Source organism: Polyodon spathula, chromosome 20, assembly GCF_017654505.1.
Source record: "Polyodon spathula isolate WHYD16114869_AA chromosome 20, ASM1765450v1, whole genome shotgun sequence".
Taxonomy (NCBI): Eukaryota; Metazoa; Chordata; class Actinopteri; order Acipenseriformes; family Polyodontidae; genus Polyodon; species Polyodon spathula.
The window spans coordinates 2,432,738-2,446,856 of NC_054553.1; the positions used below are offsets into that span (position 1 = coordinate 2,432,738).

The 14,119-nt window shown below is 37.1% G+C and overlaps 1 protein-coding gene across 6 annotated transcripts in view; it reads left to right on the top strand.

The window, feature by feature from the left end:
* Positions 1–7,360, top strand: part of LOC121295516 (rho guanine nucleotide exchange factor 9-like) — an 81,612-nt gene extending 74,252 nt beyond the window's left edge. For all 6 annotated transcript variants that reach the window (XM_041220221.1, XM_041220222.1, XM_041220223.1 and 3 more), the window contains one exon: positions 1,197–7,360. In XM_041220221.1, coding sequence (XP_041076155.1) covers positions 1,197–1,387 — 191 coding nt within the window. In that variant the 3' untranslated portion in view covers positions 1,388–7,360. The remainder of the gene's footprint in view (positions 1–1,196) is intronic.
* Positions 7,361–14,119: the final 6,759 nt, after the last annotated feature.

The following is a 14,119-nucleotide window of genomic DNA, read 5'->3' on the forward strand; positions in this document are numbered from 1 at the left end:
ACTGCTATTTCTGTTCCTTTCTTTAAGAACTTTGAATGTGTTACCTTAACACAGTTTGTGAGAGTTTAGCCTTCTTTACATCCCTACCTTTTTATAAAACCAAGAGAGAAAAATTACAGGTTATCTGCTAGTATCTGTAATATTTGAGAACGTTAACCAGTTGGTAATTATTGCACTTCCATCTCTTGACAGCAATAACAACAACAATAAAAGATCTGAAAAGAACATTCCAGAAGGGAATGTTGCTGATGTGAGAAAAGTGTAGTATTCAATATTGTTTAATGAAGAGAGCAGTCATGTTTCTCTTGAGAAATTGGTGTCTGGAGCCTAATTTCACATGTAGTTAGCCCTCGACCAGGGCCTATCTGAAGGAGGTCAGCTCAGAATATTAGCAAGGTTTTTTTTTTTGCCTTCCCTTGAAAAAAAAATATAAAGATAAAATCTCTGTGTAATCACACATGTGAGAAATGCCATCAGCTTTTATTGTTTTAATTTGAAAACCCCCATTCACTTAGAAATGAGGGCAGGGTAACGTTGGAAATGCAATGCAATGGGATGCCAACGGCAAGAATCCCTACCTTCAAACCCAATCAAGTCTGTAAAGGAACATGATTTTTTTTTAAAGTGGGGCTTATAAGCCCTTCAGTCATACTTTAAAATACATCTGTCTCCAGATATGAGGATGAAGGATGATGCTGAATGAACTATAATCACAGTCGTTACAGTAAAGGTTGAAAAGTCACCAACACCTTTTTTCTGTTTACTCCACTGTCATTTTATGTTCTGTGCCTTATCTTTAAATGTGCAGTAACTTCAGGACCATTCTCACTGACCCCCCTGTAATCCCCCTGCTAGTATTGGAGTCCCCTTGCAAAGCTCTGCATGTATGGATGCTCTGTTTTGATGTCTCAAAAGTAATAGGTCAATAAAGGCACGTACTGCAGTGCTTCCAAATCACAGTAATGCAAACACAGGCATCGTCTTCCGTTACTGCACCAGTGCTCCAAAGCCTTTTACTGAAGCATGCTTGCATTTACTCATATTTCTGAGGTACTGATTTGCAATTGTGGCATGCACTTTCATGTACTCTTCTGCTAACGCAAATATGTAACACAAAACAGACTACAGAGAAGGTGAAAAGCGACTTTGAAGGGTCAGTATCTCTTAACTGCTGAGACTATGTTTCTCTTTTTTAGGTGCAGCCCAAACAAGGTCTGTTCCCCCCTCCTACCCCCCTCCCCAGGACCCGATGAATCAGGGACAGTTCTTGGTGACTGACGGAATGGTCCAGATGGCCCAGTCCCAGGTATTTGAGTTTGCGGAACCCAAACGGGGCCAGTCTCCCTTCTGGCAAAACTTCAGCAGGTTAACGCCGTTTAAAAAATAGAAGAAGCAAGGTTTTTTTTTTTTTTTAGAAGGACAACCTTATTTTTTTGAGAAGGACTGTACTGTAAAACAAAAACAAAAATACTGATCAATAAGTTAACAACTAAAAAGGAACAATGTGATTTGGAATGCTACTGATTTCGAGATGGCCGCTACCACGGAACCCGGGAACTTGCAAAAATCCTTGATCGAAACACTCTTGTGTTCTGTCAGATCCTTTTCTTGTTGGCTGTGCCCTTCGGGAAAGAGAACAGGACAACATCATTCTTCTTCTTCTTAGCAGGAGAACTGCGTCAACACATATTATCTAAAAAGAAAAACAAACGAGAAAAACCATTTCAATATTTGTGCCATTCTGAGTGCGCTTTGTAGTGCACAGTGCTATGGATGGACATTTCTTTTGCTTTTCTTGTTTCTCGCTGTTTTTTGGGGATGTCAGTATTATTACGTGGCAGGTTGTTCTGGCTGAGCAAAGCAAGGTTTAGTCTGGTAATATTTTATTGCATATTTTAAATGTTCTGTTACTACTAAATACTGCATGGACTGGTCAGTTCACATGCAGGTATTATATGTTCAATGGTATTCTAATGGGTCAAGGCACCAAATCAGCTTGCGGATTTCTTAATGATATATAATGCTGTTGACAGGGTATTTTTTTTATCGAGGACCAGAGTAACTTTTTTTTGTTTACATGTTATACAGAGATTCCCGTTCCAAGCAAAATAAACAGAGGATACTTTATATATGTAGCTACTGTGTATACATTAACCTCTGCTGGATTCAGCTCCCTCCAGTTACATTGTAGTTCCATTCTGTATTTTATTTTTATTATCTACAGTAGCCCTTCTGCAGGTCACTCTCTGCACATTATGAGCGGGACTTTGGTTGCATTAACAGTGCTTTGCTTGCATCAATGATCTTTCACTTTGACAGCCACGATTCTGCATGGAAGTTGACACGTGTCACAGACAGCATGCACAGGACATACAGTACAGAGTGTATGGCAAAAGCATGAAAAGACCAATGCAAAACAGCGTCCTGTGTGTCGTTCGTCATGCAGCGCAGCACTGATAAAAGAGAATGAAACAGGTACAACCTAAAGTACAATATGGATGAGTTAGCAAGCACAGTGCAATAACCCGTGGGTCTTGTGTAGGCATCTTCATGACCTCTACAGCAAGCTATTTCATTAATAATGATGTATCTCGTAAGAAATTACAAAGTACTGGTGGAGGAAGATAAAAAATAGATAGATAGGTGTTATTAAAAACTGCCCCAGCAACATTTTTTGCTCTGTGCATGAACAGCTATCTAGAAACATCCGCTGGCAAGGGACTGATTTGGGTGATGCCAACGGCAACCAAGCAACCTTCATTAACATGCGTACCCCATGTTCATAGACACTAGAGCTAACCCCAGAGCTAAAAAGTAAGCTGGTCCCTATTGTCCAGATTTCACTGACAATTTGTGAAGACCTCGGGTTAGAATCAGAGTATTACTGCACTGTGTATTACATACTGTCAGATTCCAGTATAAAGTGCATTACTGACATAGACAGCACCTGCTGACTTTGCACTTGTGCTTCCTAATTGAGTCGTCCAGAAAGTATTATAGAGTGGTTGGACCCTGTTTTACAAACTTTTATTTTATTATTTTTTTAAAAGCCTGTTTTGTTATCTTAAAAAAAAAAAAAGGTTTGGTATTTTTCTGTTTTGGAGTTTAGTGCAGAAGTCTGCAAACAACAACGAAATTAAAAACGTTTTGGGAATAATATATATTTTTTTTTAACTCCCCTCTCTCATAAAAGTGTTGCACTTATCTGATAGCACAATTTATATATGACATCCATGCATGTGTTTGCGCTTCACTTAAAAAAAAAAAAATTGCCAGGTAATATTGATTTCTACGCATCAGCTTAAATTCTTAGTGACATGGTACCACCCAGCATTGATCTTGGTTCAGATCTTGATGTGACTGGTAAATAATATAGGGTTATTCTGGTCGGATTATTTCATTTAATTTGATTAGTGAAATCAGGTTAATATCTGGCCTGAATTTCTAAAAGACATGCTTATAAATAATTGTCAGCCCAGTTACAGTTCATTTCTATAACCCCTGATTTATATTGCTAGCCCAGTTAATATATTATCTTTCAGGAATGCAGTGTCCATATCTTTAGTCATATACAGTAACTGTATGAACACGCAAGAAAAATTCCTATCTAAAAGTTAGCGAGAGGCATTTGCAGGGGGTTATGGTAAACCTTTAATCAATAAAAAGCTTTTTTTTTAATCATTTGGAAATATAACAGAGCTTGTCTGCAGTGAGTGATTCTGTAAGCAGACTCAGAATGGAAAGAACAATATACATTTTGCACACTAATCAAGTCCCCTGACATGCAGAAGTAATCGTAGTTGAGTAAATGAATAACCCTTATAATAATTATGAATTACCTTACAACCAACACGCAGCTAAACCATGTACATATTGTAAATACTAAAGAGCATATATTTAAATATTTGTATTTTATGTATTCAACATATACCTTAAGTTACATGCTAGTTTTAGTTTCAAGGTGCTGCATGCTAATGACATTGGAGGTTCTGCACACATGACACAAACAACATCAGTTTGTTTTTTTTGTTTTTTAATTTAAATTTGTTGTTTCTTATTTAGGATAATCATATAAATCCATTCATTACTGTAGTGATGCAAAGTGGCAAAAGGAATTCCTAAAAAAAATCTACTTATTTTTTCATTATTATCTTTCAACTGTTGAAAGTGTAAATCATTTGACTTACAGTAAAAACTGAAATACAGTCGATGCTGTCCTTGACTAGCTCTCTATAAGGACCAGCACAGAACTGTTACTACAGTCTTGCTACTGCCTGCTATTTAAACCCAGTTCACTACATTCTAACTGTGTTAGGCTTAAATACAGGTTTAACCCTATCATTTACAACGTGTGTATCCTGGACACTGTAATGGCGTGGTGGAATTGTGATGCCAAGTAAAATAGTGTATTCAGATATCTGGATCTTGCGTTGCTGAAATCTTACTCAACATTGTCAGCCCAGTAATTCAGTCTAGGGTTAGGCTTGCTGTGTTGGTTTAGCTGTGCTATATGAACCCAACCTTTTCAAATTGTAAAAACTCTCAACACCACGCTTAGTAGTTGATTTTAAAAAGGCAAGACTAATATATATATATATATATATATATAATATATATATATATATATATATATATATATATATATATATATATATATATATATATATATATATATATATCATAGGCAGCTCTGTAAACCAAAGCCTGCATATCAAAAAACATTTTGGATCATGACTAAGGGCCATTTTTGTCATGTTGCATGACAGGTTTTTTTTTTTTTTTTGTGTGTTTGTTGTTTGTTTTCAGAAAAATCATTCTTGTTTCCAAGTCTAGCAAATAGGTCCACAAAGGTTATTGCTACAAACAGGTGTGCATAAAAGCTAGCTGTCCAGTGTATGGTACAGTTCAGTACTGAGAGAACGCAATAAGCTGTTAGTATGAATTAAAGGGAACTGAGAAGCTAGAAACGAAAGTATATTGAAAAAGGAACAGGGGTTTGTATTCACTGCATAGGAAGAAATAAAGTATTTTCTAAAGAGAAGTCATATTAGTAGATATAGTTTATAAAGCGCTTATAGTGTCCGTGCCAAATCTCTTCAAGACTACTTGTATCTTAAAAGAAATATTTCTTAATGAAACCAAGTTTGACAACTCACAGTTGCACTGCAGTTGCAGTAGCCATCTCAGTATCTTCAAGAATCATCGATATGCCTCAAACAAATATTGAAAATAATGTTTGGTACATTGTAAATAGTCACATAAGAAAATATATGTCTGCTTGGTGCTGTAATGTTACAGAAACAAATGTTCTCTATTTTTCGTTTATGGATTTTAGATATAGAAACTTTGTAACTTGGTGAACTGTTATCAGTGTTGTATACAAAAGAAAACAAATATCAATATTTAACATTGAGCTGATTGAATAAATGATGCATACTTAAAGTTATTTTTAAATGATTATTATTATTATTATTATTATTATTATTATTATTATTATTATTATTATTATTATTCCAGCTATTTTCTTGATTGATTAACTGAGCACAATTTTAAAAGGTAAAACATGTTAGTAACAAAAAACAGTTTTGAAAATGTGAACTGACGGATTATCATTCAACATGTAAATAAAATGCATTAGCAAGATTTTATATTAATTTGCCAACGTTTATCTGGCCCACGACTGTGCAAGTATCTTGAGAGGGTAACCACAGCAGCTGTCTGCTTCCTAGCACATTCCATTCTTTATTCACATTGTTCTGATTCTGCTTATAGAACGAAAGACCTCCAGTGTGTGTCTTCAGATTGAAGAAGAACTTTTCAAGGTCGGAAAAAAAACAAAAAAAAATACCCTAGAGATATTCCAGTTGCCTGTTCCAGTCCACGTTTTTATTTCAACCAGGCTCCAAATGAGAATTTGAAACTGCTTACCCGTGCACGTAGAATTAAGATGGTGATCCCAGCCTGAGACAAGCCTTCAGTACATTCCTGGTAGACAAGCATGTAAAAGTATTTTTAATGTGGCTACTGGACCAAAAACCTGACAGAATGACAATGGAACAGTAGCATGACACCATTGTATATGTCTAACCGGATGATTTATCCCAATGTACACCCTTACACGAGGCCCTATGCCCTGTTTTCCCATTGGAGACTTGTCTGTTCTCCCCCTAAGCGAAACACACAACTGGAAGCTTGCTGTACAGGCGATGACACAAACCATAGAAAACACTAAGCCACATATGTCATAACAGGCACACAAACAAAAGAAGGGTTTTTTGGATAGGCTTAGGGGATGTCATGTCATTATCAGTCTAGGCTGGCTGTTGAGCTGTGCCTCCAAACTGGGCCAGCTCCCTGTGCAAAGCCTACCTAGTTTCTCAGTCTGATATGACTCAAAGCACTGGAAACACAGGCGTCTAAAACACCTTTTTTTTTCTCTATAAACCTTCATATTACATCGAAAAGCAATGGTCTGGAAAGTGCATTGTTTACCACAAAACACCTGCAAGTTATTTTGAACCTATTTATAGCCACAGGCTTTTCTTTTTTTTTGTTTTTTTGTTTTTAGTAATTTTTAGGAGACTCAGAATAGGAGGCCATAAAGTATATACCAGTCTTGTTTTGCGTAATTAGGTTTCATTTTAAATGGCCATAGCGAAATTGCATGGTGACTCAGACTCCATGCTCTGGCTGTGCAGAAGTGCTGATCTTTGCTGTGGATTTAATTGGGAGTGTCTCAATTTCTCTGTCGCTTCCACGTAATGGGGAGGCAAAATCATGGGATCAGAGGACGCCCACTGACCTTCAGTTCAACTGAGCTGATGTGGGGGCATTGCTGAGGCACAGGAACAAGACATTCTGAATTGCAGCGCAAATGGTTATGAAATAATCAAGATATTCCTGGATTCTTAAATATGTTTATGATGTTGAATTTTCTGTAAGTTATAACATTTAAGTTGTTAAGTTGATGTGTACAGTACATTGTACAATACCAGAGTTCTGAAGTTTCAATGTATGTTCTTTTGCCACTTGTTTATTTGCTACACAATTAAATATGCTGTCAGTCATGGTATTAAAGTTGCTTTTCAGTTTTCTTTGCCTTAATTCCCCTCATCTGACAGGCCTGACAAGGGGAAGATTCCACGGGAGAATTTAAAACATGCAGAGAAAACGATCTTCTTCATTGATCGCTGATCCATTTACTTTTGATGTTCAAATGCAAATAGAGTGACTGGGACAGATAAGCACATTTACAAGGGAAAGAGCAAAATTTATGGACAATTTTTATAAAGTTCAGTGTAAAAGTGCACGTATACTGCTAGAACAGTTTCATGCATACTAATGTTTGTACATCAAAAAAGACACATTATATATATATGTGTTGTACATATATTGGTATATTATAATATATATATATATATATATATATATATATATATATATATATATATATATATATATATATATATATATATATATATTAATAGGGGCCAAATAACGGGAATGTCTTAATCAAAAGTGAGATTATCTTTAAAGTTAACGTTGATGTTCAAGTTGAATTTGAGATCCTAGGACCTCATCTTTAATATACTGTAGACTAGATTCTGCTCAAGCTATTTATTTCATATATTTGGTAGCGTAATTGTTATCTGAAAACACCATTACAATTCACTCAATGCTACTTACAAGTTTCTAAGTTAAAAGTCTCAGTTGCTTATATATGGTTTGGTAACTTTATTGGGCTTGTTTCTAGTTTTTGAAAAAAGAAAAAAAAAAGGGTTATGATAAATTGAATAAATAGATTTGAGAATTTAGCCCTGTAGGGTTAAAAAAACAAAACTATTTACAAAATGTCTACCATAAAGAGCCTTCTAAAATGGAAAAGACTGAAGTGAAAGCTAGTGTCTTGGGTTACAAATGAAAATATTTTTTAAATATTAATACTTTATGTGTAATAGCTTTTCCCAGTGCTGACTCCATTAAGAAACCAAGGAACAGAGTTTCCAACACTGACAACTGTGCACTTGTTTACTCTAGTGGCAGTGCAGTACTGGGCCTGGTGCATAAACCAGCTGCACAATGTGATTTCATCCCAGCGCTCCACAGACATAATCGTAAGTACAGTAATACAAGTTTAAATGGTTTAATATATATATTGATTTGAAGATACCGTGCCTAAGATTAAATAATATTGTTGCACTGACACTATTTATTCGGTTTGCTTAAGTGTTGTTACCGAGATCACAAGAAACTTCGGATTACAGGGTTGAAACTGCAGTAGAACATAATGAATAAAAAGCACATAAAAAGCCTTTCTGGTCAAATAGGTTGTATTGTATTCACACGCGATAGACTGTGGACCCACGCTGCCTACAGTCCTGTTCTGCACTAGCAAGACAGTTTAGAATGCTTCTTTTTGAAAGTTCAGCTCACAGTTTTGCTCCACACTTTGTATTATATTCCCTTTAGTTGCCACCTCAGGCTCAGGCCTTGAATCCTTTGATGACGTTCATCAAGTTTTCAGGTTCCGTTAGTGAGACTTCAGCTTAGTTGTTTTCACTGTTAAAGCAATCAAGAATTATTTTTTACATTTTTATTATACTTATGGCTTCTGGTTTTCGAGGTTTATTTTTGGTCATGTGATGTCCCTTTAAACATATTTTGAGCCGGTTCGCTTTCTTAGTCAAACACTGATTCCCAAAGGAAGTTGTTTCTTTTTACCCTCATATCTTGACTGAGTTAACAAACGACGTGCCTTGATCTCACCCGATTCTATTTGAACCTGCATTTCGTTCTGGCTCTAATCGCTGCATTCAGCTTATTAATTTCCACTGCGTTAGTTTCTAGTAGTGTGTCGCTAATTTAAACAATCTGGTACTCAGTTAAGGCTTAACAACTATTAATTAAGGTTTAAAGGGATGGAGAGAGATGGAAAATAAAAAACGAAAAACTAGAAGCCCTAATTATACTCCTGCTGCTTATAATTTCCTGTGAAAATATCGAATAATATTTTAAGGTTCATCTTCAGTGCTTGTTAACAGTTGTTTTCAGGCATTTGTGCTTCTCCTTCTTTAAGTGGCTAGATTAAAATTTTGTTATGTTTTGTACATGTATTTAAAACATTATGTTTACAATAAATGCTTTAAGCTGTTTCAAGCACTTTATTGAATTGTCTTTCTCGCCTCCGTGTAAATTCACATTTGAGTTTTGGAATGGAACCTGTACCTGGCTGCAATTGCTTTGTTTATGCCAAGTAGTATCTGCTTTCTTTTAAAAGCTTGCCAATCACTGGGAAACTAAACCTTCTGCCACACTGATCACTCACCGGCATCGTGTCTCAACCAAGGAAACAATCCAGCATAAAATAAACCCCAGCTTGGCATGACCATGCACAGTGATGATTCTTACATTGTGTTATTATTATTATTATTGTTGTTGTATTTCTTAGTTTATTACTTGCTATATTACAACATGCTATATATCTTTATCGAACAATACAAATTTCTATTACATTTATTTTTTTTGCTGTGTAAGTGGGGTTGTACAGTAACTTTAGAATAGCCAGAAGTAAGATTCTGAACCCCACATATAAAATAATTTCTAACATTTACTTCCTCTGCAGTGTTTTAAATAATAGATTTTAAATGCAAGGGAAAGTAAAATTGTGGGTGAGTGGGGACCCCATGATTAGAGAAATCCTTGTACTGCTTGTAAGTCATGCTCTCTTTATGTACCCCTTTTTCCTTTGTTCTCAAGTTCTGATGCAGATAGATGCAGTAGCACAAGGTCATGACAGCAGCTGACAACATGCGAGTCGACTGGGAGAGTGCTGCCTCCAGAGCTGCAGCCAGGTCGCTATTGTGAAGCGACTAGCAACCATGATTGGTTTGGATTGTTGCTGGATCTAGGGAAGCCCCTGTGACGGATCCCTGCATTACTCCCTGGAGTTGGTTCCGACTCCCAGCTCAGCTGCTGATGCTCCAGCCTAGGGAGATCAGGTGGCTGATCCCCAGAGCCAGCTATATAATGCATCGGTACATGAGTTATAAAGAATGCCATAAACAGTAATCATGCCATAGCAATATAGTGTTATAGGAGCATGCACTATATCGAAGGGATCTATGAGAAACCTTTGCTTTATTACTTGACAGAGATCTCAACCCTAGCAATGTGTCATTAATGAGTTTTTGTTTTCAAGCTGTTATTCCTTGTTATTCATTGCCTTTACTAATGCATTTAGAGATTTAGACTGAAAAAATGGATTCTTCAAACTAAAGTGGGACAAACAGCTCTCCCAGTTTTCTTTGGTCTCATTCGAAACAGCAGTCTGCAGAGACAGTCATGTTGTGTGTGGTTTATGCATTTTAAGCAGTTAACCAAAAGTATTAAACCAAAAGAAAAGAAGAACAAATAGTTCCAAACCACTCACACACACGCACGCACGCACGCACGCACGCACGCACGCACGCACGCACGCACACACAGGAAGAACCCAGTGCATACTGTAAAACTAAGTTTGTGATTCCAGCTTCACCTATTGGCCATGTATTGCACTGGACTTAATTCAGTTCAGTGCAAAGCAATCTGTAATACTTAGTGTTACATTAGGCACTGTTATAGAAGTAGACTATATTTACTGTGGTCCCCAGCGTCCCTACTGTGTGCAGTGTGGGCCGAGAAATGTAATCAAGAGCTTGCTGGTCTGGAGAGGGAGGAAGAAACAGTGGTCTGGCAACATCAGCTTTCAGACTCAAGACAGAAGGAAGGCAGGATGGCGGTTAACTTCAGTCCTGAGTCAATTAGCGGGGTGCAAAAAGGCAACAAATTGGGGAGAAAATGGAAAAAAATATATAATCAAATAAAATAATAATAATTAGAAAATTATATATATATAAAATGTCTTTTCTGCAACACTTGAAATGAGACTTGGGCAAACTGGATTTAGCATAACCCAGATACCCTTAGAACAGGACAAGCTGATTATTCATTTTAAACACGTGTCATTATATCAAATACAACAAGCCAGACTAAAAACTTGCATTTGTTCGTAGACTTCCCCAGATCTCAATGTCACAGTTGCTTGCACTACATTAATGTATTGGTACCGTAGGATTACATTGTTTAGATACTGCATCACTGTTAGGCTTCATTTCACATTAATCACATCATTTGTCACCCTGTTATGAAACATCTCTCTCTATATATATATATATGCCGCTTATGCAAAGGAAGTCATGAGTTATCCGTTCCTTGTGCAATCCCAGCTGTGACAGTCATGCATTGAAGCAGAAACGTGTCCAATTGCACCTGGAATCTGAGAATGAGACTGAACAAGGGTAAGCAAGGTTAGATGATGCAAATCATTTCTCCTGCAGGCACACAGAGGCATGCGGCTATTTAGTCAGGGCTTAGAACATGTTATTCTATCAGTTTTCCGTTCCATAAGTGACTAAAACACACACAGTAGACCATCAAATCTTATGCACAATTATACTTTCTCAAACTGACCTTGTTAGCAGTTTCTTAATCTATTAAATAGTTCTTTCTTTACAGAGTGTAAAATACATGCAAATATGCATCCCCTTTGGTCGTTATTTATTAATTACATTTTTTGAAATTTTAAAATAGTTTGGGTGAACTCTGGTGTTCGAAAAGCTGCCCTGCCAAAAAAACAAAAATATATGCACTATAAAATAGATACACAGCTAGAAAACCTAACATGCTACTCTTATAAATGCAGTGACGGAAGGGGATGTAAAACATATTTTAATAACGAGTGAGCTGCAGAATTCTAAACAAAACAATTCCTTCGCTGGATTCCTCTGCGCTGTTTCTGAATGATGTTGATGGAATTGTTTTAACTTAAAGCCCATCAGTTATTCTATGGAAAGCACATGGCTTCATTTGCTGAAATGAAACATTGTGTTGTGTAATGTATACAGTCCTCAGATGCCCAGGGCTGCAGGCAGTTTTTCTACTGGACTCCTAAGGAAGGTCAGAACAATAAGATAATCATTAGTGGATCATTTGCTTTTCTGATGACTGCAGATATCTGTGAATCCCTTCTGACTGTATGCTGTCTGAAACAACTTATGGGGAGGAAGATCTTGAAGAAGCTGCATTACGTCATTGTCAAAATACAGATCATTCCTGAGCATGATTAAGTTCAATGGCCAGTTCATTTTGGGGTTGCTTTTTAAAACACAGCAGTATTTTTTTTTTTGTTGCAGTTTAAAAAAGAAGTTAGATTGGCAGAGCTAGAGACTGAAATCCTGCATATCAGAGTGTGGATCTGCTGAAATCCTGCATATCAGAGGGTGGATCTGCTGAAATCCTACATATCAGAGGGTGGATCTGCTGAAATCCTACATATCAGAGGGTGGATCTGCTGAAATCCTGCATATCAGAGGGTGGATCTGCTGAAATCCTACATATCAGAGGGTGGATCTGCTGAAATCCTACATATCAGAGTGTGGATCTGCTGAAATCCTGCATATCAGAGTGTGGATCTGCTGAAATCCTGCATATCAGAGGGTGGATCTGACCCACAAGGTCTATGAGGACTGGAATTGTGCATGCAATTGGAATTGTGCTCCCGTTATCAGTTCCGTCTCAAAGCATGCACAGCTTCTCTGTGCTGAACTGTGTGGCTGATTAATGATACAGACTACAGTCCAGTGACAACCAAGATGATTTTTACACACAAGATTGAAAGCCAGGCCCCCAAAAGGAAGGAGTTGTGCATTAGACTGCCGTCTGTCACCAACATTTTTAGTACAGTAAATAGATTCAGTAGGTACATTTGAAATGCTAAAGATGATAGATGGGAAGGTTTGAAACTTCACTTAGTTCCTTAACTGTACAATGCTAACAGAGTCCCTATGCTGTGATGCTGAGATGTATGCTGGATTGTTGTTAAGCAGCTGACAGTATGACAGATGGGTCCACTATGACTAACGGATGACTAATCTGCTTAAGCAGCATCAAACCTTGTTAGTGGCCATGCTGTTTATTAAGATAAACGTTTGTATAAAGGCTGAGAATTATTGTCCCTTGATGTCCCCTACTGTACTGCAGGCCTGTTTTCAAAATTAGTCTGTGAAATGGAACCAAAAACAGGGAGGTAGGGAGTGGGACTCTTAAGGTGTCTTATTTAGAGCACACCTACATTTTATTTTAAAAGCATCATTTTATATTATCACCACAAGATTGCTATGTTTTAAAATACCCGACTCTAAAACCAGCATCTTTATTCTAACACATTCCTTCTCCTGAAATGACTGAAGAACATCAGCAAAGCAGACACTCCGTGGAAAATCAATACCCTTTGGGAAAACTAAAAGTTCTGTAGGTTTCACGACAGCATCCGGAATAAATTGTTATTCATAGATGCAGCTGTGACACATCTGAAGGGCTCCATAGCACCCCCTGCTGGACAATGTGAGAATCTTATCCTCATTTATCCAAAACACAAACAGTAAAATAGAAAAGAGCCCTGCTTTGTTTAATTGTTGCTTTTTTAAATTTAAATTCCCCTCCCCTCATGTGCTCATTCTGGTGAACCACACGGACGGGATTAAACCCAGGAGATCATTTGAATAATCTCAGATTTAAAATAAATTTAAAAAAAAATAAAGCTTTCTGATCTGCTATGAATTCTGTTCAGATAGCAGAGGTTCTTCGAGGGTTCTGTGTGTGTCTCATTTATTTAAATCTTCATTTCAATGCTGATTTTGACCTTTTCCAGGAATCTGTTGGTAAAGCTTCCCCATTGAAATGGAAATCAAAAGATACACTAGAAATCCTAAACCTCATCATAGCAAAGGAATTGGCTCATCACAATATCATTTATTAAAGAGAGAACCCAAATCATATGTCTTGGAACCACTCTTCCCTCCTCCCCCTGCACAGGTGTGCTGCAGAAATGTTGGTTTTACGCTCAGAATTTCCTCGGCGCTTGCATTATCTGTCTCACAGCGAGAGAGCTTTGTGGTCTTCGGATATCATTCTGGCAACAGACACACTTTCTTTGCAAGGTGCTTTTCAGCAATTATCTCCTGACAGAAGGACCTCACTCTGCATATTAAATTTGAATGTAGGCAAAGATACTGTGCATTAG